Below are 24,967 nucleotides of genomic sequence, written 5' to 3'. Positions count from 1 at the left end.
AAGCGTTCATTTTTCCCATCAGCCAAGTCCCAGTATCCCCCTGGGTCTACTTTTGGCATAGTTCATCAAGTAGGATGCAGTTTATGGCTTAGAACTTATGAGAGAAAGCATTTGGGCCATTCCTTTCCCTGGCAGAACACTGAGAGCAATTCCCAAGGCTTCAAGCCACATGTGAGCCTCTGACCTTTTCTTAGCACACCATGGGAGAGGTTAACAATGGTTGAAACTTCAGCCATCCCTTTGACATAGAAGCAAAACAATAACAAGCTCTGCCAGGATACAACTAGGTGGGGTAGATTTTTCCTCAACCCCCCCCCCTTCTTAAATAAAGTGGGGCTTTAGTTTAAGTGGGGCAGCACAAACAAAGCTGAAAACAATACTCAAAAAGAGCGGTTTAAAAACTCAGTATAAAAATCACAACACATACAGTAAAATAACTTATTAGTATTGTTATTTAAAATGATTTCATTGCTTATGATTCAGCCTTCAAGCCGGATGCCCTTTAGATGCATTAGAGTTCAATTTCCTTAATTCTCAACCAATTTCTGGCAGGAACTGAGTTCCCCAAAGACACCATTAGAGAAAAGCCTGGATTAGATTATTTCCACCAAAGCATTGGGCCTGACAGGCCATCACGAAGACCAAATCATTTCACATATGAAGTGGTGGGTGCTGAATCATTGCTGTTGCATCATCTGGGCCCAAATCATCTTTCACCTCCTGTATTCAAGAAGCATGAATTCTAAGCAGTTTCAAAACTTAAAGCAAATTCTCAGGAAGAGAGAGAATAAAATATGAATTTCCTAAGAATCCCTTCCCACACTCACAAAAAGTTTGGTTTTGGTCTGGTAGCTCACTTGTTTTAATTGATTGACTCAAGGGATCTTGTTTTTCCAGGACTGTTTATATGTAGTGTCTTGGATCTTATAAATTCAGGTTTGGTGTCATCAGTAATAGGTATCTACTTACGTTGTCTTCTGATGTACTTGTTATTACCTTTCATTTGTCCAAGCATCTGAGTCTTCTTGCTTCCCAGTTATCTGCCCAAAATATATACATTTTTGCTACCTTATTACAGAATGATTTTAATCTTGAACTGGGCTGCCAAATATAAACAAGCATTATATGTCAGTAAATAAAAACCAAAGGTCCATATTAGTTTCATGCCATCAAATTGCCACCTGAATTTGTGTGCCCACAAGTATGAGTCTTACTAGAATGCATATTGTACATACCTCAGGTAGAATTATCAACAATCTATATTGAGCAATTGAGAACAATGGGCATGGTGGGGATATCATTTGATATAGTGTTTTAAAGTACAAGTCTAGACACTAGAAGTTCTAGTCTCTCCTTAAGCACAAAGCCAACTGGGTGACTTTGGACCGGTCACTTTCTCTCAGCCCTAAGTAGGAGACAATGGTAAATTGCCTCTGAAGAAACCTTGTAAAGAAAACAAGAATCAAAGCTCATTGAAAGAAAGAAAAATAAATGAACAATTACTATGGCAAAGTTCACAAAGTCTTTATGATTTTGCTACTGATCTGAGGTTTCCATCTGAATTATGGTTAACCTTGAGATAAAATCAGTTTTCCGGAAAATGTTGGTACACAATATGTTTGTATTGATCAATTCACCATTAAAACAATTCAAAACACAACTTATAAGTACTCTTTTTCTTGAGATAACAGAGGGCAGTATTAATTGTGCAAGAGAAAGGCTGAGGTTTCTGACTTCTTTCTTTTTTTCCTTCCTATCCCTGAAGAATACAAGGTTTCTGTAACAACCATAAAGTACATTGAATCATCACTTGGCCCACTATTTCTAGAGTAGCACAGGAACTACAGATTATAATCTGTAGTATATATATCAGTAGTATATATATATATACTCCCTTTATTTATTTATCAGCATAAATATAACATATGTATGTATGTATGTATGTATGTATGTATGTATGTATGTATATGTGTATGTGTATGTATATGTATATGTATATGGCTTCAGCTGATAAGGAGACCTGTGAGGAGGAGACCTGTGGCTTAATGGCTAAGACGTTTGCCTAAGATGCCAGACAGCACAGGTTCGAATCCCATTAAGGGTATGGCTAGCTGATGAGAGCTAAATAGCTTGAAATAGATCTATACTAGTCTCCCTTTATTTATTTATCAGCACAAATAAAACACACACACACATATATGTGTGTGTGTGTGTGTGTGTGTGTATGTTGTTTCTGCCTCAAGCAATGCTTCACTGGTGGAATTTATTAAAGTTGTACCTTTGAATCTGATGAAAGATTATTCATGACAGGTAGAGTATTGAAGGAATAAATATATAAATATTCACATACTACCAATTTGATTCAGAGTTTTGTATTTTTTTGTATTTGTGTTTTTTCTGGAATTCTTTTTATGGAATGAACTTCCATCTTCATTGTAAATTTAATAGGCCTTCTGGAATTAGTGCAGTGCTGCCTCTAACATTGTTGTAAAAGTGATCTTTTTAGTCTTTTTTCATGACTTTCTTTAATAACATTATGTGAAAAGAATAATTAAAAGATAGAAGGTATGTATTGGCACCTTTCTGTGTTGGGTTTGAAACTTTGATGCGACAATTGTACACTAGCAAATGAATGTACAGTACAGCTTCCATATCTAGGCTGGCAAACTCCAGACAACAGCTAGTTGGCAGCAAAGAATTAAAATTCCATAAATTTGTTTCCATCTATTGGCCACATATATAAATACATGATATTCACAGTGCAGTACTATGTTTATGTTAACTATTTGAAATAACTTTGGGATGAAGCACATGAATGATCCACCCTATAAAAACTTTGTTGTTGAAACCAAATTTGATATCTTTTCCATAGGCCTTTGAAGTTTTGAAGTTTGTGTGAGAGTTAAACTAATTTTATTTTCCTTTTCCATTATAAAAGGTTGCTTGCTTTTAAAGTTAAAAAAATATGAAATTCAACTCTGAAAGTAAACATTTGCAGGAAAATATATAAAGACACAACCTATTACACTATGCACACTTAGTCAATAAAAATAAATTATAGTTCTCTTCAGACATTTTGTGTAAACACAGGAAACACTATTGTGCACCAATGAAAAGATCTGCCTCTAAATTTTAATTTGCACAGAGACAGAAGCAACTAACACAAAATTCATATCAATGTGAAGTGAATTTATATAAGGGAAACAATCTTCACTCATTATTCATGCCTCAATAGCAGTAGCCTTGTGTAGAGCGTCCTACAAATGTACAACAATAATGAACTAAGTAAAAGATGTTACCAACATAAATACTGAAACCTGAAGGCATAATTATCTTTGTTATGCATAACATTCCCACCATGCCCATTGTTCATATTGACTACTTAGAATCACAGAGAAGGCCTGTTTTTGAATCCAGGTGAATGTTTAGCTTCTATCTGAATGCACCTCAGTATTAAAGGAAGTTCCATAAATCTACCAGACATTGCTTTTGTTACAAATTTCTCCATCCTGACATTTGATTGGTGTCTACGTATCTGTAATTTACATCCATTCTATGAATGTATTTTGGAAAGAAAGAAAATAAGTTTTGATTTTCTGCCTATGAAAAATAAATTTCAGATATTTAGAAAGTTTTATCATATTTCTTGTTTATGTTCTCTTCATTGAATATCATTTTTAGTCCGCTAATAATCTTCATTACCCTTCAGCAAACCTGTTTCAATTTCTTCCAATTCCAAAAGTGAGGTGTTTACAATTGTACACAGACCTTTGATGAGGTCTAATCTAAATCATGTGACAATTATTTCCTATTTTTAAAAAATTATACTTTTCTTTGTTAAATTTATTCTGTTTCTTTTTTCTATCTATCAACATTGTTTTGAATTTTAGTTGTGCTTTTGAGGGCAATAAGAATTAGCATTTTTATAATCTGAATATTACATAAACAATCTCTTTGATACTGTATCCACATGATAAATTAAAATAGACTGATCATTTTTGCACCTTCCATAATACCTCTTTCCTATCTGATAAAACATTAACATGTACTCTTTGAGCATGATTTTTGGATCATCTATGTACCTACTTAATTGTTGTGAAATTCAACACAATTAAACACTTAAACAGCTTGCTGATTAACCCATCATGTAGTATTTTGTCAACTGCTTCACTAAACTTGAAATATATTAAGTCTATTGAATTTCGTCAATCTAGTAAGAAAGTTAATTATCAAAAAAGTAAGATAAGAAGATTGATAGTATCTGGGAGAAAGAATGAGAGGCAGTTTTTTCCAACCTCAGCTCACATAGGAAAATATTTCTAGAGCTTTAGGATAGTTTTAACTACTAAAAATTCAATTGATTCAGAGAAAGAAAGAAACCACTGTAGCTGGTAGATTCAAATAAATTATTAGCAACATACGGTATTTCTTGAATTTTCATATCAAAAGCCAAAGAGTTGCATAAGCAAGTTGCCTATGGTGATTTATTTTATACACTTATTGAAACTTATTACTGTCTAATTTTTCAGCAGCAGGATAATTTGCCTAGTTTGTAAAATAAGAAATCAGTAAAATGCACTTTCTTATGAACTGTTAGTACAGAACTGAAAACAGTGAAAATGACAGTATATACTAATTTAAAAACAAAGTAAAACTTTTCATTCATATTAGATACCCCTTTTATCATGTAATGTTAATCAGTAAGCATAAATGTTTTTTCTTAATTCTAACATTAGAATGGATTATTGTTTTAATCTTGTTAATTATAGTTATTATCTATCTAAGAATCAAAGTTATCAGGGTTACGGATTTGTTTAAGAGGTTAGGTAAAGATAAAGGTTCCTCCCACATGCTTGCTAGTCATTTCCGGTTCTAAGAACGATGCTCATCTCCGTTTCTAAGCCGAAGAGCCAATGCTGTCCAAAGATGTTTCTGTGGTCATGTGGCAAGCATGACTCAACGCCAAAGGTGCATGGAACGCTGTTACCTTCCCATCAAAGATAGTCCCTATTTTTCTACTTGCATTTTTTATGTCCTTTCGAACTGCTAGGTGGGCAGAAGCTGGGACAGGTAATGGGAGCTCACTCTATTACACAGCACTAGGGAACTGCTGAACTGCCAACCTTCTGATCGACAAGCTCAGCATCCCTGTTTACGAGATTAAAAGGTTCTAAAAATAATAAAATGTATGCATGCATAGTGTATGTACTTCTAAGAAGAAAAAGAATTCCAAGTTCATTTGAGATAATTTATGTGTACTATATGAGAAATATATGAGTAACTATCTACACGTATATGTATGTGTACATAGTTACAAATATATACATACCAAGCCCTTCACTAGTCTAATTCAGTCTACTACATACCAAATTGAATGCAAACTATAAAATACCTTGAAAGAGATCTATCATTGCCTGATACTAAAGATATATTAGGAATTCTGGGAAATCTTTTCCTTCTTATGAGGCTCCTCTACATTACATTACTTGGCATGGATAACTCAAAATGTCCTCAGAAATGATCAGAGTGACTCTACAGGTATAGAGTCCAGAAGGTAAAGTTGAAAGCAAAATAAATGATAAGCAAGCCCTACTTCTCCCTTCAAGAATGAATACTGCAATTTGAAGAGGGAATAAATTATCTCATACGAATTTGGTACATTAGAAAAAAACAAAAAAAATATTTTCATATCTGGTGGAAAAATACTTTTCCCTGTTCATATATATAATTTGCTTCTAAATTGCAGGAGTCAAAAGCAGACTAAATTTAAAAAGTAAGACTGAATGATAATATATTCCTATACAAATTATACATATTTACTCAAAAGTTATTATCTCTAAATTACCTTGAATTATTTTATGTATGTAGAGAACCACAATATTTAATATTTTAATTTCAGCTCTTTTTAAAATTGAAATATTGTTAATCAATTAATTTATCAGCTGAACCTTTCAATTGTGTGAGACAAAATTAGCCACAAAGTTATTTTTTATTATAGAATATTTACAGAAATAGATAGGCATTATATATTTTTTTCTTTGACATTGTAAACTACATTGTTTAAACTGCAAGTAAAATGGATATTGTAATTTGTAACATTTTGATAAATGAATAAATATTATTGGAGATATCAAAAAAGGAGTTATTTTTGCAGTTGTAACATGATGGTGTAAAATAAGGTCCATTTGTTTATTTCAGGCTACATATGTGTATTTGGGGACATTTGGGGATAGTTTGCTATCCTAAACTAATACATTAACATTGGATTGAAGCAGGAGTGGATTCCAGCAGTCATTACTGCCAGTTTGCTCGTGGCTGTGCCATGTGCTTGATGCACGCTGTGCATGCATGCACAGTGCAATAAAAAAATTATGCGCATGTGCAGAAGCAAAAAAGAAGATGGCAGCGTCTATTTTGCCACCAGAAAACCGGTTCAGGGCGTGGCAGGCCAGGTCGCTGCTGGTTCCAGCAACCCAGGCCGCCAAACTACTACCGGTTCGGCCGAACAGTAGGAACCCACCAGTGGATTGAAGTAGTGAAACATGTTATTTGTATTATTATGGTTTGTTGCACAGTTATCCAGATACTTAGACTGGCATTTTTATCTGCCCATCAAGACGTTACCAAGATTTTGTTGTTTTGCGGTGTTAAAAGGCATTGTTGCAGGATGTAAGCTATTCCAAGTAAAACTACTTTATGCAATTGACTAGTGATTTTGTCAATGGTGATGATTCAAGTAATGCTCCAGTTCTTTTAGGATTAGATCAAATATGCCTTTTACTATTGGTGTTATATTTGCTTTCTTTTATACTGTTGGTCTATATATATTTGTAGATCTTTGTATTTTGTGATTTTCTCCAGTACTTTCTCCTCTGTTATGCTCTCTGGAGGTATAGTGCCCACTAGCAGACTTTCTTTGTACTATTGTTGTTGTTACCATTATTTAAATAATGTGTTATATTTCCTTCCTCCCTCCCTCCCTCCCTCCCTCCCTCCCTTCCTTACTTGAAAATATGTATGTGTGTGTGTGTATTGTGTCATATATTGTATATATATATATATATATATATATATATATATATATATATATATATATATATATGTTGCATTTGTGCTGATAAATAATGTATAATATGTATGTGTGTGTCTGTGTGTGTGTGTGTGTGTGTGTATTCAATGAATTACAATCAATTTAAATATATTTCATCATTAGAGCAATTCTGTCTTTTACCTTGAAACTAATGAAAATAAGAATGGCAGGAGGTTTAGAAAGTTTGAATTATTGTTAACTGAATTTCTGCACTCTAGACAACATTTAAATGTATGACTTTAATTGTTGTGCAATTCTCAAGACATTTATCCTATGTAAATCCTGATGGAACTGAATGGGATTTTCCAATCAATAGAATTCCAGAACATAATCAAGCCCCTCACCTTCAGGGACATTTTTGGCTTGTTAAACTCTTTAGAAGAACCACAATTAGATCTGTACTTAATTCTTTCTTGGATAATGCAACTGTTTTTTCATAAATCTTCTGTCCTGTCTCTATATCATTCCAAGCCAACCACAGTTCCTTATATTCAGATGGTCCTCCCATCTTCCCAATAGCATCTTGGATTTCTATTATGGATGCATACGTCTACTCATTCTTGACTCTTTCCAAACCATATGGCCTCCACAGATTCAGTTCCCAGAGGCATGTTCATTGAATACATCATTTTCACAGCATGGGGAGACAACTTGCAGCTGTGGAATGCATCAGGCTAAGTTAACACAGTCTTCTATTTACTTTCCAGAGCAGTCCATTGTAAAGAAAGAGAAAGGGGGAAAAAAACCAGAAAATTGACATAAAAAAAAATACCCTGCCCAATTTTAGCTGTGGTACCACTGGTTTCTGCTCTGTCCACCAACAACATGCATCCTTCAACAAATTAGCCCACCAATATAAAAACTGACTGTAATATTGGAAATCAGTATTTGTTAATGATCTTTTATAAAATTCAGCTGGAGGGATATTTTAATTTAATACATCTTGTCTCTTTTTTAATACTGTATATCTTATTATTTTGAAATGATTAGCAGGTTATTACAAATAATTTTGTAATTTGGCAACATATGTGTCTTTTTAACTGCATAATTCTTAAGAAAATAAGAATGTCTTTTTTGTGTTTATATTTTATACAATAGGTATTATTTTTCCTCTGCATTGCATTTTGGGGGATTCAGATCATAAAGCAACTCACTTCAAGCCCACCAAAGCAACACTAAGAAGAAGTCTACCAAAATTGTATTCTTTGTGATGGATTACTTTCATATTTTGTGAAGAACTACAGTAGAGTATTCTTTAATATATTCATCAATAGAAACAACAACATATAACCAAATCAAAGATCAACATATCTCAATTTCTTTACTTTTTTTAAAATTTGGAAACCTCTGAATTTTCTGCATCAATTTCATTTGTATACAAATGTATATGTAATTTTAACAATAATATTAATAAATATTAATCATGTATGGTGGCCATAAGCTCATTTGTTTTCTTTATATGTTGATAAAAACAAAGGATTCTTGACATTTATACGGTGAAGTTTCACTGATATAAGATGAATATTGAGCAAAATTTTGCAATTAAACATATATACACTTCATACTTGCAAATATAAACTTTAACCTGGGGTATTTATTTTTTAACTTGACTATAATTTATTTAAGTGGATTGAATTCCGCCTTTCTTTCCAGAAAGGATGCAAAGCAATTGCCATATTTTTCGGAGTATAAGACGGACCTCCCCCCCTAAAAGAAGGCAAAAATTTGGATGCGTCTTATACACCGAATGTAGCCCCGCCAACCCACCGGTCTCCACCCTTTGGCCTTTGCCTCCCAGCAATTTACCTCCTTGCAGAAAATGTGAAAATGGGGCTTGTGGAGGCGGTAATAGGCTATGGCAATCACTGTAGCCTGAAACAGCTGATCATCGCGAGGCCCATCTTGAAACTGAAAGATAAACCAGCTGTTGGTTGTTTGCTGCAAAGGACAAATTGCTGGGAGGCAGATTCTTCTAATCAGACTTTACTGAAACAGGCTATTTGCTGTTTGGTGCAAAAAGGTGAGTCAATACACTATAAATGCATATAGAATGTTCAAATTATTAGACTTATTTTTTTAAAGAATGTGTTATTATTGTTTTAGACAACTTAACAAAATGAAGAAACTTTTTAAAATAAATGCTTGATTGGAAGAGGCCCAGTGCTATTGCATATTCTCTGCTATAGCATGTTCTCTGCAAAAGAATAATCTGAAATGTAACATCACAAACAGTGTATATCGTCTGTACTGTTTGCTGCAAGGAAGCAAATTGCTGGAGGCAGAGGCAGATCCCCCCCTTTATTTTCTTCTCCAAAAGCTAGGTGCATCTTATACTCCAGAGTGTCTTATACTCCAAAAAATATGGTAATCATTAAAATAATGATGAAAAGACCTGGATAAAAATAAAAGTCTTAATATACTTTCTAAAAGTAGAAGGAGTGGGGCTGAACACAATCCAAGAGATTCTATTTTATAATTTGGGAACTGCACCAAAGGCTACTCAATACGTCTCAACCATACAAAAGTTGAAACCAATGCTAAAGATTGCTTTTTTGTAGAATAATGCTAAACATTGTATTGAGTAACTACAGATAGTCCTCGACTTACAACAGTTCATTTAGTAACCATTTGAAGTTGCAACAGTGCTGGAAAAAAATTTGCACTTACAACACTGCAGCATCTCTGTAGTAATATGATCAAAATTCAGATGTTTGGCAACTGATTCATATTGATGGTTGCAGCATCCTAGAGTCATGTGATCCCCTTTTGTGACCTTCTGAAAGTAAAGTCAATGGGGAAACCACATTTACTTAACAACCATGTTACTAAATAAACAACTGCAACGGTTTACTCAACAATGTGTGGCAAGAAAGATCATAAAATGGAGCAAAACTCAGTTAACCAATGTTTCACTTAGCAAAATGAATTTTGGGTTCAATTGTAGTTGAGGACTAATGTACTCTCTCCTGTATCAAACCTCAAATTGTTCCAGATAAAAGCAAAAACCTGTAAGGCATGCCCAGCAAACAACTGGCAGTGCTTCTAATATCATGAATTGGTTAACACTCTGGATTTTGTACAACTAGAATGTCCAGGGCATAAATAATCTTTCAGTCATTTCCTTTGGCAAAGTTGTTTGTTTCTTTTGCACCAGATTTTATATACACATCTTCATAGACAGAGCCTTGGGTATGTAAAGAAGTTTCAGATAAAGGACTTAGAGGCATGTTTGCAAATGGAGGTGATACTGGAGCTTGGCACTTCACTTTGCAACATGTCACTTTTCTGATACTTCTTTTAAGTATCTTTTGAAAATGTATAAATAGGCAGGTAACGTATTTTGTACCAAAGGAGATGTGGATAGCTCATTTATGCCCAGAGTCCTGCCATGGATATTCTAGTTGTATAAGCTATTATATTTCTTCTCCTGCTTCCTGCTGTTCAAGCTTTTGATCCTCAGTTTCACATACTGCTACCCAGGACTCTGAACTTCTGCTGTCACCATGAGTTATTAACTGTGTCTGATTTTTTCCTTGAAACTCTGTTGTTGCTTTTGGTGTATCCAATCTCTGATCTTCAGATTGTCTTCTTTCTCAGCTGTGTTTCCCCTTTTCAATTTTGATGGATTTTTGCTTTTGGTTATTGGTTATAACCTGCAGGCTAAATCTGCTCCTTACTATAAATCTGTATCCTAGTATAACAGTGAAAATTTTAGCCCATCCGGATGCACATTACTGTCTAAATGATATCCTGTTTTGTCTATCTGTCTGTCTGTTTCTTTCTCTATTCCCCTACATTATCTATCTATCTATCTATCTATCTATCTATCTATCTATCTATCTATCTATCTATCTATCTATCTATCATCTATCTATCATCTATCTATCATCTGTCTGTCTGTCTGTCTATCTATCTGTCTATCTATCTATCTATCTATCTATCTATCTATCTATCTATCTATCTATCGAATCTATCATATATACTGTCTTTATTATTTTTACAAATAACTTAAGGGGTGAACATTTAGCATAAACACTTTAAAAGAATTTCATTCTTAATGATTGAAACTAGAATTGATCAGGAAAAACTGTAGGAGCTATAATGGAAAAGAGGGAGCTTGTATGAGGTAAGCCTTTGGATAATGGTTTGTACAACACTATATCTTAGAAGACATGGCTAAGCCTATACTTGCATCTTTTTTGCCATTATGCCCAACTCTTATTTATTCAGATCCTTGAGATCTGTTGAAATTTTTATTTTTTTCCTATTATTTTGTCACATTATCTATTTATGTCATGTTTATGTTTATTTGTATTACTGATATATATCTGAATGTTACATAAATTCCTAATTCAGCTGGATTGTAATGTCTGAAGCGGATTGTAGCAATAATTGAAAATATAAAAAGCAGCATAATGAATAACAGGAAGTAACTTTACACAAACATGTCTGAATCTGATCTATTTATTTCAAATTGACACGATATAACGCACTGATATATTCTACAATTGATTTCTCAATTGATGTTAATGTGTTTTTGCTGTTCCTATTATGACAGCATAATGTCATAAATGCAAAATCATTTTTCCATAGCAAACCTGATAAAAAAATTAACAACATTTGTCATTAAGAGGAACACCAAAATTTATTGATCTGGTCAGTTGTATTCCATTGGGCCCCACATTCTATCTAGATTTATACAGTACCGTATAGTAAATTAATTTGGAGGCCAAGAAAGTAAACAAAGCATTAGTCCTCTAGATTAGTCCTGAAAATGATACTAAAGGTAAAGATTTCTCCTGTCCATTCTGTCCAACTGTGGTGGGTGCTACCTATAACTGTTTCTTAGCTGACAGAGTCAACATTGTGCAAACAAATTACATGTCCTGTGGCTGGCAAGTCTATATATACTAGATAAGAACAATAAAGCAATATATCCTGAACCAAAGGATAAAAATAATAAGTACACTTAAAATATTTTAATAAGTTAATTCTAAAAGCATCCAGTTTTGGGGTAGTTGTTATTCTGAATATATATGGAAAGCAAACATTTCTTACATGTTTCTTGAACCAATAAGAAATGCATATCATTATTTTGCAGAAGTGTGTGATTTACTGCCATTCTTTTGTATTTGTAATATTTAGATCTTCTTATTTTTATCCCTTCCCCCCAATGGAATTAATCTTCCTGCATTTCTCTAGCTATGTATTCTAGGACCTTCTTATTACTAGAAATGTTACACCTTTACATTAATTAAATATCTTGAATTCTCTCAGAGGTAGATGCTTCCTCCCCAGTTTATCAATTCTAACTTCTGAAACTGTGTCTGCTGACAATTGTAAATTATAAGCCTTCAGAAAGAAAACGGAAAAGAGTCTACGGAAAAATATATTTCACAAAATATGACAGAAAACACAAATGCATTTTTAAAACATGTGTTTTAAAATTGTAAAGTATGAAAATGTTTTAAAGGCATAGTTATAAAAATGTTTATATTTTAAACAAAATTCCAGATCAATTTGGAGTAAGCCAAAATAGATTCAGAAATAAACCAAATCAAATCACGAAAAGCTCACAGAACAGATTGGGTCTTTCCAAGCTATATGTAGTGTCCATTATTTCTTTCCCATATTGTACCCATCCTCTGTATTTCATTGTTTTACTAACCCCTTAATGTCTTTCATGTTATTTTTTGCTTAACTTTTTTTTTACTTCTTTATATTGTCAATCACTTTGCTTATATCTCTGGATATTCACTGTTTCTTTCACAAAGAAGTGTGCGTTTTAACATGTGACTGAGTATACAGGTGATAGCCAACAATGGCATCAAATTAATTGAAATTAACAATTTTAAAGGAATTCAAAATTGGACTACTGAAAATATGATCATATCAACAATAGGATCTCTCACATACTCATACTCTTTCATTCAATACAAGCCTGTGCTCTCCAATCTCAATAAAATAATCTCATCATATTGTGATGAAGTGAACTGCAGTGAAACATAAAAATTTATGCTTTTGACTAAAAGAAGTTTCCAGTTTCCTCCGGATGTTTTGCTTTTTCACAAAAAACAAAACAATGAGGCAACACACAGAATCTTGCAAGTGTTTTATTCAAATCCTTTCCCTTCATATGTACTTCTCATTTTTATCTCTCTGCCCCCCTCCCGCTCCCTAGATACATATGAAGGTGATGGTTCATATTCTATTAAAGTTTTACTAAGTTAGGCCTCATTTTAAATCTTATCTCAAGACATTATTTTGAATTGACTAGAATAGTCAGCAATGGGGTTGTTGTTTTTTGCTTGAATTTATCCTTTTGGCATTTCTCAGTTAATTAATCTTAATTCTTGCCTTAATTTTGCAAGAAAATCCCTGAAATCCCTGAAAATATAACTTGTGCAGCAGTGGTACTTGGAATGTGTAGGGACCATTAAATGATTTTTTTTTTAGAAAGTTGTCATATAGTTCATTGCTTTAATCGAAAATCATTAATATAAAAAGGAGCATTAATGAAAGGATTTAAATTTTAAAAAATAGTAAGCAAGCAAGCAAACAAGCAAATAGAAGCCAATACTATCCTAGTCTGTATTTAAAAAGGGATACAATCAAGATTGTGTGAAGTATTAATATCACTTTATATTGTTTTTGTAAATACTGTAATTTGTATCCAGTTTTGGTAACAATATGAAAAAGATGTTCAGACTTTAGAAAGAGCGCAAAAAAGAGCAACAAGATGTTCAGGGCACTGGAGGCAAAAGTTGTAGGAATTGGGTATATCAAGTTTAATGAAAAGAGGGCTAGGAGTGGCTCCAACAAAGGACCTGAAGGAAAAAGTGGATGGAAATTAACAGGAAGAGAAGCAACAAGGAACTAAGGGGAAATTTCTCAACAGTTGAACTATTAATCAGTGGAGCAGCTTGCCTCCAGAAATTGGAACTGCTCCAACACTGGAGGTTTTTAGACATTGGACAACCATTGGTCTGAAATGGTATAGGGTTTCTTGCCTGAGCACAGGATTGGACTAGAAGACTTCCAAGGTCTCCCGCAACTTGGTTATTCTGTTAATTTCTGCAATAGCACTTAGACTTACTGTATATACCACTTCATGGTACTTTACAGCCATGTGTAAGTGGTTTAGAGAGTCAGCATATTGCCTCAATAATCTGGCTCATCATTTTACTGACTTCAGATACTCAGCTGCAATCTAACCAATGTGCCACCATACTTCTTCAATGGTGTTATATTAGTATGGAAAGTGGAATAATAAATATAGACAGATGAAGGTTGTTTATTTATTTTGCTAATTTCATAAAGTGTTAAGAGATTGGGATTTATTTAAAAATTACATGAAACTAAGTGACATTGAAATTGGCAAATTTTCACATTTTTAACAGGGCCACCCTAACCCAGTGTGTAATTTGTGTGCAGCACAGGGATGCTACTTGAAGCACAGCTATTAGATACATCAGGGAAATATCAGCAGCAAAAACACACATATTGAACTACAATAAAGTTTTTTGGGGGGTGGACAGTGGGAGTTTTGCTCTCCAAATTCAAGGGACCTAATCCTAATCCTAAATTTGTTTCCCACCCCCATGGGATTTTCCCATGTATTTCACCAGGACGAGTAGATGTGGGGAGGGCTCGAAAAGTCATAACCCTCTTAACCATACTGATCAGCTACGAATCTGTTAGTGATGTCCGTTTTGCTCTACAAATTCAATGGGACCTAACCCTAACCCTCAGTGGGATTTCCCCCAATGGGATTTTCAGATGTGTTTCACCAGGAAGATTAGAAAGGGGATCCTCAAAAGGTCACGACCCTCCTAACCATACTGATGGGCTACAAATCCATTGATGACATCCATTTGGTCTCCAAATTCAAGGGAACTCTAAATTTGTTTTCCCCCAATGGGATTTTTGCATCTATCTCACCAGGAAGCAAAGAAATGGGGGGCTCGAAATATCATCCACCTCAAAACCATACTGATGGGCTATGAATCTATTGGTTATGTCCGTTTTGCTCTCAGAATTCAAGGGGACCTGTTCTGACACCCCCCTTCTTCGTCCAGGAACGAACGCCGAAACCAACATAAATGAGAATTTTTTTAAAAAAATCAGTCAAGACTCTCATTGGCTGCAAGCCACATAAAAAGAGAAATAAGCATTCTGGTAGCAAGTCCTACAAAGTTTGGCAGCAATGCAAACAAACTCTGGCAGCAATCCAGCTGCCAAGTTTGTTTCTTGTTAGTCCTTAACGTTGACATCTGCAGAAGTGCGTGGCACAAGCAGTCTCTTTTATAATCAGGAGAGGATCTTAATGAGCATCAGCTGAACGTAATTACCTCCTGTAATTACGCAGTTGTTCTTGACACCGAGTAGCCCTTCGATGGCGTGCATCCCGAAACAACTCACAGGTGTTTTCTGGATCACTCACTCTTGTCCCCCCCCACTGATCCAAGGCTCAGGCGCCACCTGGTGGCCAACCAGTCTCTCCGCACCTGCTCGGAGTCGGAACCCTGTCCAGCGTCCTCCATCTCCTCCAAGGCCAACTCATAAAACCCCTCGCTGTCGAAGTCTGGCGGCAGCTCCAACCGGGCCACAACACTATCCCTCACCACAGGGCCCTTCCCCCAGGTCTGACGCCTGGGATGTGGTCAGGAGGGGTTGTCCATATGATAGGCTCACAACAGGGCAGGGGCATGCACGGCTGTTGCTTTGGTCCAGGTCACCCCATCCGACCCCTCGTCTGCCCAATCTACCAAATACTGGAACCGTCCCTTGAGCCATCTGGAGTCATGGATCCAGGCCACTTCATGCGATGGCCGCGTGTCCACTGCACGCAACGATGGTTGAGGGGAAGAGAGTAAGCGGAGAGGACAAGCTGATCATTCAGGGATCAAGAGCGAGCGATGGAACACCGAGTGCACTCGCATTGAATGTGGGAGGGTCAGGCGATAAGCCACCAGGTTGATGACAGCTTCCATGGGAAACGGTCCAAGATACCGGTGGTTTAACTTCTTAGCCAGCCGGTGGGATGGAAGATGCCATGTGGACAGCCACACACACGATCTCCTACAGCCAACTCCAGCACCGCACGCTGAGACTTATCTTCCACCCTTTTGTAATCTTCCTTCGCCTGGTTCAGATAGCGGCGCACCACTTGGTGGACCACCTGGAGCTCAGAGAGGAAGTCCTATGCTGCGGGGACCGAGGAGTCCATCGAGGTGAGAGGGAAAAAATGAGGGTAGTACCCGACGTTAGCCATGAAGGGCGTTGTCCATGTGGAGGTATGCTGGGAGTTGTTAAATGCAAACTCTGCCACGGCCAGGTACTCCGCCCAGTTGTTTTGCTGCAGATTCACAAAACAGCGCAAGTACTGTTCTAGAATCCCAATCACCTTCTCCGTACCCCCATCGGTTTTGGGATGGTGCACTGAGGACAAACATACTTGCACATCTAGAGCTTCCATCAGCCCTTTCCAAAACTGGGCCGTGAATTCTGTCCCACGGTCAACCACCACCCGGTCAGGTAGTCCATGCAAGCAGAACACGTGTTAGATGAACAGATGGGCCGTGGCGCGGGCTGTCAGAAATCTCTGACGGGATGAAATGCACCATCTTGGTGAGCATGTCCACCACAACGAGGACCGTGGTAAACCCTGATGACGGAGGCAACTCGGTCAAGAAGTCCATGGATACGGCTCCCCAGGGTCTGTCTGGGGTTGGCAAGGGCTGCAATAACCCTGGAGGAGCCTCCATCGCTGACTTAGCCTGTCAACACTGGACACATGACATCACGTACTTCTGTATGTCATCTCATAAGCGAGGCCACCAGAACATACGGGAGACCAGGTGCAATGTCTTGAAAAGACCAAAATGTCCTGCTGCTGGAGTGTCATGACACTGGGAGAGAACCAGTCCACGGATGGGCCCTGTGGGCACATAGAGCCAGTCCCAATACCTCAAAAGGTCCTCATCAAAGGTCCACGGGGAAGCCAACCCTACTTCTGCCTTTCGTTGCTCCACCCACTCGTTGCCCCACTGAGCATCCCATATCAGAGATCATACGTCCACTGGTTCATGAACTGCAGCGAAGGATTCGACGGGTAGAACGGTCCGGGGTGGAAGCGACTCTGCAGGGTCAGAATACTCCAGTTTTCTAGACAGGGCATCCGCCCTTTGATTCAACCCACTAGGGATGTACATCACTTTAAAATTGAACTGGGCAAAGAACAGAGACCACCGGATCTGGCGTTGGTTCAGCTTACGTGCCGTGGTCAAAAAATCCAAATTCCGATGATCCGTCTGGACCGCGACCTGATGCCTGGCCTGCTCCAGGTGATGCTTCCAGGCCTCGAACACCTTGATAGCCAACAACTCCTTCTCCCATATGGTGTAATTGCGCTCAGAAGGATTGAGTTTCCACGAGTAGTAAGCACAAGGGAAAAGGGTACCATCAGGGGCATGAGCCTGCAGTAACATCACACTCACCGCAACGTTAGACGCATCTGCCTCCACGGCAAATGGATGATGGGGATCAGGGTGCTTCAAGATCGGCTCCTTCGTAAAAGCCTGCTTCAGGGCCACGAATGATCGCTGCTCCATGGGACCCCAGTGAAACGGCACTCTCTTTTGCAGAAGCCAAGTGAGGGGCACGGTCAAGAAAGCAAACCTGGGGATGAAGGTCTGGTAGTAGTTGGCAAACTCGAGAAGTCTCTGCACATCCTTCATACATCGAGGAGGTTGCCAACTACGCATCGCCTCCACCTTGCCCGGCTCCATCGCAATTCCTTCAGGGGAGATACGGTGCCCCAGGAACTCAATGGTAGTCTGCCAAAACTTACACTTCTCCAGCTTTGTGAAGAAATGATGTTCTCAGAGTCGCTGCAAGACCAGATGCAAATGACGTTGATGATCCTTCTGGGACTTCGAGTAGATCAAGATGTCGTCCAGGTAAATGACAACAAACTGATCCAACAGATCCTGGAAGATATCGTTCATAAAATGTTGGAAGACCACTGGCACATTGGTCAACCCGAACGGCATGACCGTGTACTCGAAATGTCCGTATCGGGTGCCAAAGGCCATCTTCCATTCATCTTCCGTCTGACTCGAACCAGGTTGTAGGTGCCACGCAAATCCAACTTTGTGACTACCGTTGCCTCCCGGGGCCGTTCCAACAACTCCGAAATCAGGGGTAGCAGGTACCACTTACGTACCGTGATGACATTCAGGTGCCGGTAATCGCAACAAAGTCTCAGATCCCCGGTCTTCTTTTTCACGAACAAAACCAGGACAGACAAGGGCGAGGACGAAGGCCGGATAAACCCCAGGCAAGGTTTTTATCAAGAAAGTCCCGCAATGCGGCCAACTCCGGCTCAGACATGGAGTATAGACGACCCATAGAGAGCTTCGCATCAGGTACCAGGTCAATGGGACAGTCATAAGGCTGATGCGGTGGCAGTTGATCCGCCTCCTTTTCACTGAAGACATCTGCAAAGTCCGTTAAATCCAGTGGCACGTCACCTTGGCGAGCTGGATACCTGGGCCGCATAGACCTGCCGGATGTGGTTAACACATTGCAGGGATCGGAACGTGACCAGATTTTGCGACCAGTAGATGTGAGAGTCGTGCGCCCGCAGCCAAGCCAAGCCCAAGACCACGGCCTGAAGTCACGTAAAATTGGATGCCCTCCTCATGCTCCCCGAGGATCAAATGCAAAGTTTGCGTGGCGGCCTTGATAGGCCCAGACAGAAGGAACCGTCCACAAATAGTCTCGACTGGCATCGGTGGGTTCACCGGACACAGAAGGACGTCGTATGCTGTAACAAGCGCCGCATCCATAAAGCTCGTGGTAGCCCCAGAGTCGACCAAGGCATGGACCAGAATTCCCTGCAAACTACCCGACAAGAGGATGTGTGCTGCTAGAACCATGTGCCATGGTGGCCCATCCACCTCTGTTTTGGATTGCGTCCTAGTCCTGACACGTGGCTCTGGAGCTGAAGGGTTGGTCTCAGACCTCGCAGCCCCCCTACTCTTCTTAAGGCAAGCTGTGGCTAAATGTCCAAGAGCCCCACAAGAAAAGCACAACCCCGTCGTGTGCCGTCTGTCCATCACCATGCGTGCCACTCGGTGTGGCGGCACTCAACTCCATGGGCTTCCCCCTGGCAATTGCAGTCTCCTGAAGAACCGGCACACTAGTGGTCTCCTGGGATGCACGGTGAGGCCTCCGCCTCCTCAGCTGGGTGTCTATCCGGAGGCACAAATAGACCAACGTGTCGAACATCGGTGGCCTGTCCACTCTCGCCAGTTCATCCTGTAAGTCATCGGACAGCCCGTCCTGAAAAGTATCCATAAGGGCTGGCTCAGCAGCCAGAATTCGCTGACATAATCCTGCAAGGAGCCATTGCCCTGCTGCAGTGCCCTGAGTCGTCTGGTGGCTGTTTCTTCCTTAATGGGATCCTCAAACATCAGCCAGAGATGATTACAAAAGCCCTGGAAATCATCCAGCAGAGGGCTAGGCTGAGATAACAACAGCATAGCCCAATGGGCAGCTGTGCCTGAGAGCAAGCTAATGATAAATCCCACCTTTGTCCGATCAGTGGGAAAGTCCTCCACTCTCAAGCTGATAAACAGCTGGCATTGTCCCAGGAATGCTGCAAACATAGCTTGATTGCTATCAAACTTGTCTGGTGTAGCCACCGGACACTTCCTCCTTGGCTGGGTGGGGGAGTTAGCAAGTCCCAGAAGCTGAGAGACTTGACCAGTCAGCAAAGCAAGCTGTTGAGCCAACTGGGCATTCTCAGCACGGAGTTGCTCCATTGTAGCTGAATGGAGGTTTGTCTGGGGCAGAAGTCAATGAGAATGTTTTTTTTAAAATCAGTCCAGACTCTCGTTGGCTGCAAGCCACATAAACAGAAAGATAAGCACTCTGGCAGCAAGTCCTACAAAACTTGGCAGCAATGCAAACAAACTCTGGCAGCAATCCAGCCTGCCAAGTTTGTTTCTTGTTAGTCTTTAATGTTGACTTCTGCAGAAGGGCGTGGCACAAGCAGTCTCTTTTATAATCAGGAGAGGATCTTAATGAGCATCAGTTGAACGTAATCACCTCCTGTAATTATGCAGTTGATCTTGACGCCGAGTAGCCCTTTGACGGCGTGCATCCCGAAACAACTCATAGGTGTTTTCTGGATCACTCACTCTTGTCTCCTCCCCACTGATCCAAGGCTCAGGCGCCACCTGGTGGCCAACCAGTCTCTCCGCACTTTGCTCGGAGTCAGAACCCTGTTCAGGGTCCTCCATCTCCTCCAAGGCCAACTCATAAAACCCCTCGCTGTCGGAGTCTGGCGGCAGCTCCAACGGCTCCTGCCGAGCCACAACAGGGACCTAACCCAAACCTTAAATAGGTTTTGTCACCCCAATGGGATTTTCCCATGTATTTCATCAGGGAACGTAGAAAGTGGACCTCAAAAAGTCATGACCCTCCAAACCATACCGGTGGGCTACGAATCCATAGAGGTAGCACTAAATGGACTTCAGCACAATAAAGACTTCTATGCCAGCAGTAGTCCTACCTTCTTAGAATTCTTTGCATGTTAATTCTTTATATGTTAACTGTTAAATCCTCTTTTGAACTTTTACAGCGTGTATCATTGAACATTTTAACTGTTCACAGAATCCAGAAAAAAAACTTGTTAACTGCATCACAATTTACGAAAAAGAAACATTCTTTGTGTAGCTTCTTGTCTGCATTAGAATTATTACACTGAAGATAGCAAGGCTTAACATGTCCTTTTGATTGTAGTGCGCCCCACCCCTTGGAGTCTTTATGTCCAGGATTCTTTATTGATCTCATTATAAAACAAAGATTTCAGACACTTGTGCAATTCATATACCTTCCCATTCCTCATAAGAGTATTAATTTCCAAATGATGACATGTCACATGGCTTGAAGGCTGATAAATAAGCATCCTTTCAGAATTTTGCAATATGATAGTTGATCAGGAATTACATAATCTGTGAACCATTTCTTCATATAGTGAAACATTATTCTCCTTATGATAATTTCAGTCAAGTATGTACCTAAAAGAATTAAGGACATGGTATCTGTGAGGGAAAAAACTCTATGGTGCCACCTTGATTTGACTTAATAGTTAATTAGTTTATGAGTTTATCTTCATATGAGCTGATCTTCATATGCAGTTTATCTTCCAACTGAGAAGAACAAGAAGACTTCTGGTACTCCAGCATGTATTTTATATATATTGATTTTTTTTGCTTCTGAATCTTACTGTAATTTGTATTTAATTGAATCTATAAATTTAATTTATACTTTCCTACATAGTAATATATAGATACTACTAATATTTAGATAAAGCAAATCTGGAAAGTGAATTGAATTTAGGAAGAGAAAAAAAAAAACAGAAGACCTGTCTTATTTTTAAAGGCTGTGAAAAGACTGAAAACAAAAATGAGGAAAAGTTCAGTTATGTCTGTTTATTGGGATTAATTTAGTTCTACCTTTACAAATAAGGAGCTACGGTGAAATCAATGTTGTTACTCTCCTTCTGTATTTATGTAGCAATTCCCATAATCAAATCTAAGTAAGTTAATGGTAAAGATTCCCCTCGTACATATGTGCTAGTCGTTCCCAATTTTAGGGAGCGGTGCTCATCTCTGTTTCTAAGCTGAAGAGCCAGCACTGTCTGAAGAAGTCTCTGTAGTCAAGTGGCAGGCATGACTAAATGCTGAAGGCATGCAGAATGCTGTTATAGGTGGCCCCTATTTTTCCACTTGCATTTTTAAATGCTTTCGAACTGCTAGGTTGGCAGAAGCTGGGACAAGTAATGGGTGCTCACTCTGTTATATAGCGCTAGGGATTTGAACTGCTGAATTCCCGACCATTCAGATCGACAAGCTTAGCATCTTAGCCACTGACCCACCCTGTCGCTAGGAAATCTAAGTACAAATGTCTTTTTAAAAAAAGTTCATAAAGACAATTCTCTCTCTCTCATTCTCTCTCATTCTCTCTCTCATTCTCTCTCTCCCCCTCCCTCTCTCTCTCTTCCTCCCTCCCTTTCCCTCTCCCTGTTTCTTTCCCTTTCTCTCACACAAAAGATGTCCCATTCAAGACTAAAAAACTGGATTTTGGTAATTTAATTAGATGAAAAAAACATAATGTGGGATCGGCTGTTGTTTGTATTTTATCTTCTGAAAATACAGTTTCAGCATGGGAGGGGAAAAAGGATTTTGGAAAAAGTGTAGGAGAAGATTCCTGTGCAGTGTGGGAGAAACATCTGCTTTGTGTCCACCAAAGACCACCAATGATGCCCTTGAATAACTCTATAAAGGAAAATAAATGTGGGAGGATGACAGCTACATAAGTGGATATAGCTTGGGGAAAAGCCAGACACATATAGTAAAATAAGTTTCTATTATTTGGACACACCTCTCTTTCCCTAGTGGAATTCATTTCCAGTTTTTATAATAAACCAAATTAAATTATAAACTAAAGGAACAGAATTGCATAACTACTGGCAAGTGTGCTTGTTATTCCTCTTGTATAATGCCACCCATGATAGATAGATGAATGGATGCATGGATGGATGGATGGATGGATAGATAGATAGAGATACAGATAGTAGGAATTAATATTTTAACAAATATTTATAATGACCAGGTTTAATGAAGATATTTGGAAGGAAAGAATTGCCACCTTTGTGATAGATATTGCATTCAAATTGGAAGGAGATTATTTGGTTTGATTAGCAAAAGAAATAAATAGAGAAGCACCCTTTCTACGTCAAGATAAACTCGTTTTGGGACTATTGTAAGCCACAAGGGAAGATATCAGAGGTGGGTTGCTCCTGGCTTGGCCCTGATCAGACAAACTCCGCCTACCTGCCTGGATGCTTCTGCACATGTGCAGAAACATCGCACGCGCGCACACCAGTAGTAAAATAATTGGAAATTCACCATTGGAGGATATCCTTCTCTGAAAAAAAATCATGTGTTTAACCCAATGTATAATATTTTCCTCTTGTTATTACACCTGTGCCTGGTTAGGCTCACATGCCATGCTCAGGTTTAATTGCAATTGACTTTTGCTCTTTCTTTAAATCAAAAGTAATTGCATGAAGATATTTTTTCTAATCATAAGTAGGGTATGCATTCAGATAAATGTTGCCTAAAAGTAGGTATTCTCTTGTGTTATAGAAGAGTATGATTATTTCTTGCATTTTTCTACTTATTTTAGCTATAGTATACAGGGTATTAAAATCAATAAGTGGAAATAGAGTATGTACAATGATTATACTAATAGATTTTCTTCTTAATTAAAAGCTATAGACTTTTTGCAGGAATGCCAATTTTAAAAAGTGGGGTACATTCATTTATTATAATTCTTCCATGAATCTTGCACCATGATTCTCTTTGAAAATGCCTATATTTAAAATATACCAAAAATAAATTATTATGTGTTTTATTGATTATAAAAAATCTTTGATTGTGCTGATCAGGTCAAACTATGGAAAGTGCTCAGAAAAGTGGGAATCCCAGAAAATGTAATTATGCTCATGACAATTTATATATAGATGAGGAAGCCACAGTATGATAGAACATGGTTATAAGTTAGCAAAGGAATATGCAAGACTGTATACTCTATTTATTCAGTATATATGCAGAATGTATATTAAGTAAAGCTAGATTGGAAGACCTTGGAAAAGAAGTTCAAATGCCATGATGTCTCTGGATCTACAAATTGTGCAAGTCATGACATTCCATGTAATTGAAAGCATTATAGGAAAAGTATTTATATATATTTTTTTTAATTAAGAAATTTTTTAATTTTAAATTGAAACGAGTACAACATCTTTCTTTACATCTATAGAAAGTGTATCAGTCGATCACAAATAAACTTTGGTACATCTCCACAGTCAACAAACATAACTCATATTAATTCAAGCATTTTAACTCAGATATTCATACATATCACCATCATCATATATCCATTTTCATTTGACTGTAATTATTATTTAAAAATATTAATAAAGGTAATAATCTTGAACAATACATGCCCACACCAGTGGGAAAAGAAAAAATCAAAAAGAAAAAGCAAAAAAAAGCAAAAATAAAACAAAAAAGACAAAAAGGACAAAAGACAAGACAGGAAAGAAAAAACAAAAAAGAAAAAAAAAGAAAAAAAAGGAACACAGGTATCTATTATAAAAAAGAAAAAGTATATCAGCTGGTTACAACATGCTTTGGTGCATCTCTTCCATTAACTCATATTAATTCAAATATCTTAACTCAAATGTTTACCATATTAACATCATTATACCTCCACTTTTAGTTGACTACAGTTATTTAAACATCCTTCATCCTTAACTATGCCAAAGAATTAATCCATAACACATGCTGACATTTCATTTATTTGTTTGTAAAATCCTCTATTAACATCAAATCCTCATATCCTATTTTAGCTGAACATCCATAATATTTAGTTATATCATATATCATAACATTTCCCCATATTAATTAACATTTAACTGTATATATTTTATTTAGTTTTTAATAGTGATAATTATTGTAATTAATGCCCTTTATGTATAATCCAAAAATGTTTCCAACCTTCCTTTCTCATATCCAATTGTTATTTATCATATCAACTCCACATTATATACATTACTATCAATATCAATTATTGTTCAGCTATATCTATTACAAATAAAAGTAGTTAGATTTAGCTAATTTTCAATTATATTCTTCAGTCTATCAGCCTATGTCTCTCCAATAGCAAAACTTCCTTAGTCCTCTTACCATTCCTAAAACAAATTCCCCAAACGTTTTTATAAGCAAGTCCAAACAGAAA

The 24,967-nt window shown here is 37.7% G+C and overlaps 1 protein-coding gene across 1 annotated transcript in view; it reads left to right on the top strand.

Annotated features, from left to right (window-relative positions):
• Positions 1 to 8,523, top strand: part of AGMO (alkylglycerol monooxygenase) — a 162,963-nt gene extending 154,440 nt beyond the window's left edge. The window contains exon 13 of the mRNA XM_032235224.1: positions 8,189 to 8,523. Within this exon, the coding sequence (XP_032091115.1) occupies positions 8,189 to 8,269 (81 nt within the window). The 3' untranslated portion in view covers positions 8,270 to 8,523. The remainder of the gene's footprint in view (positions 1 to 8,188) is intronic.
• Positions 8,524 to 24,967: the final 16,444 nt, after the last annotated feature.

The sequence above is a fragment of the Thamnophis elegans genome, chromosome Z, assembly GCF_009769535.1.
Source record: "Thamnophis elegans isolate rThaEle1 chromosome Z, rThaEle1.pri, whole genome shotgun sequence".
Taxonomy (NCBI): domain Eukaryota; kingdom Metazoa; phylum Chordata; class Lepidosauria; order Squamata; family Colubridae; genus Thamnophis; species Thamnophis elegans.
The sequence above is the reverse complement of the archived record's forward strand: the minus strand, read 5'-3'. Positions and strand labels throughout refer to the sequence as shown.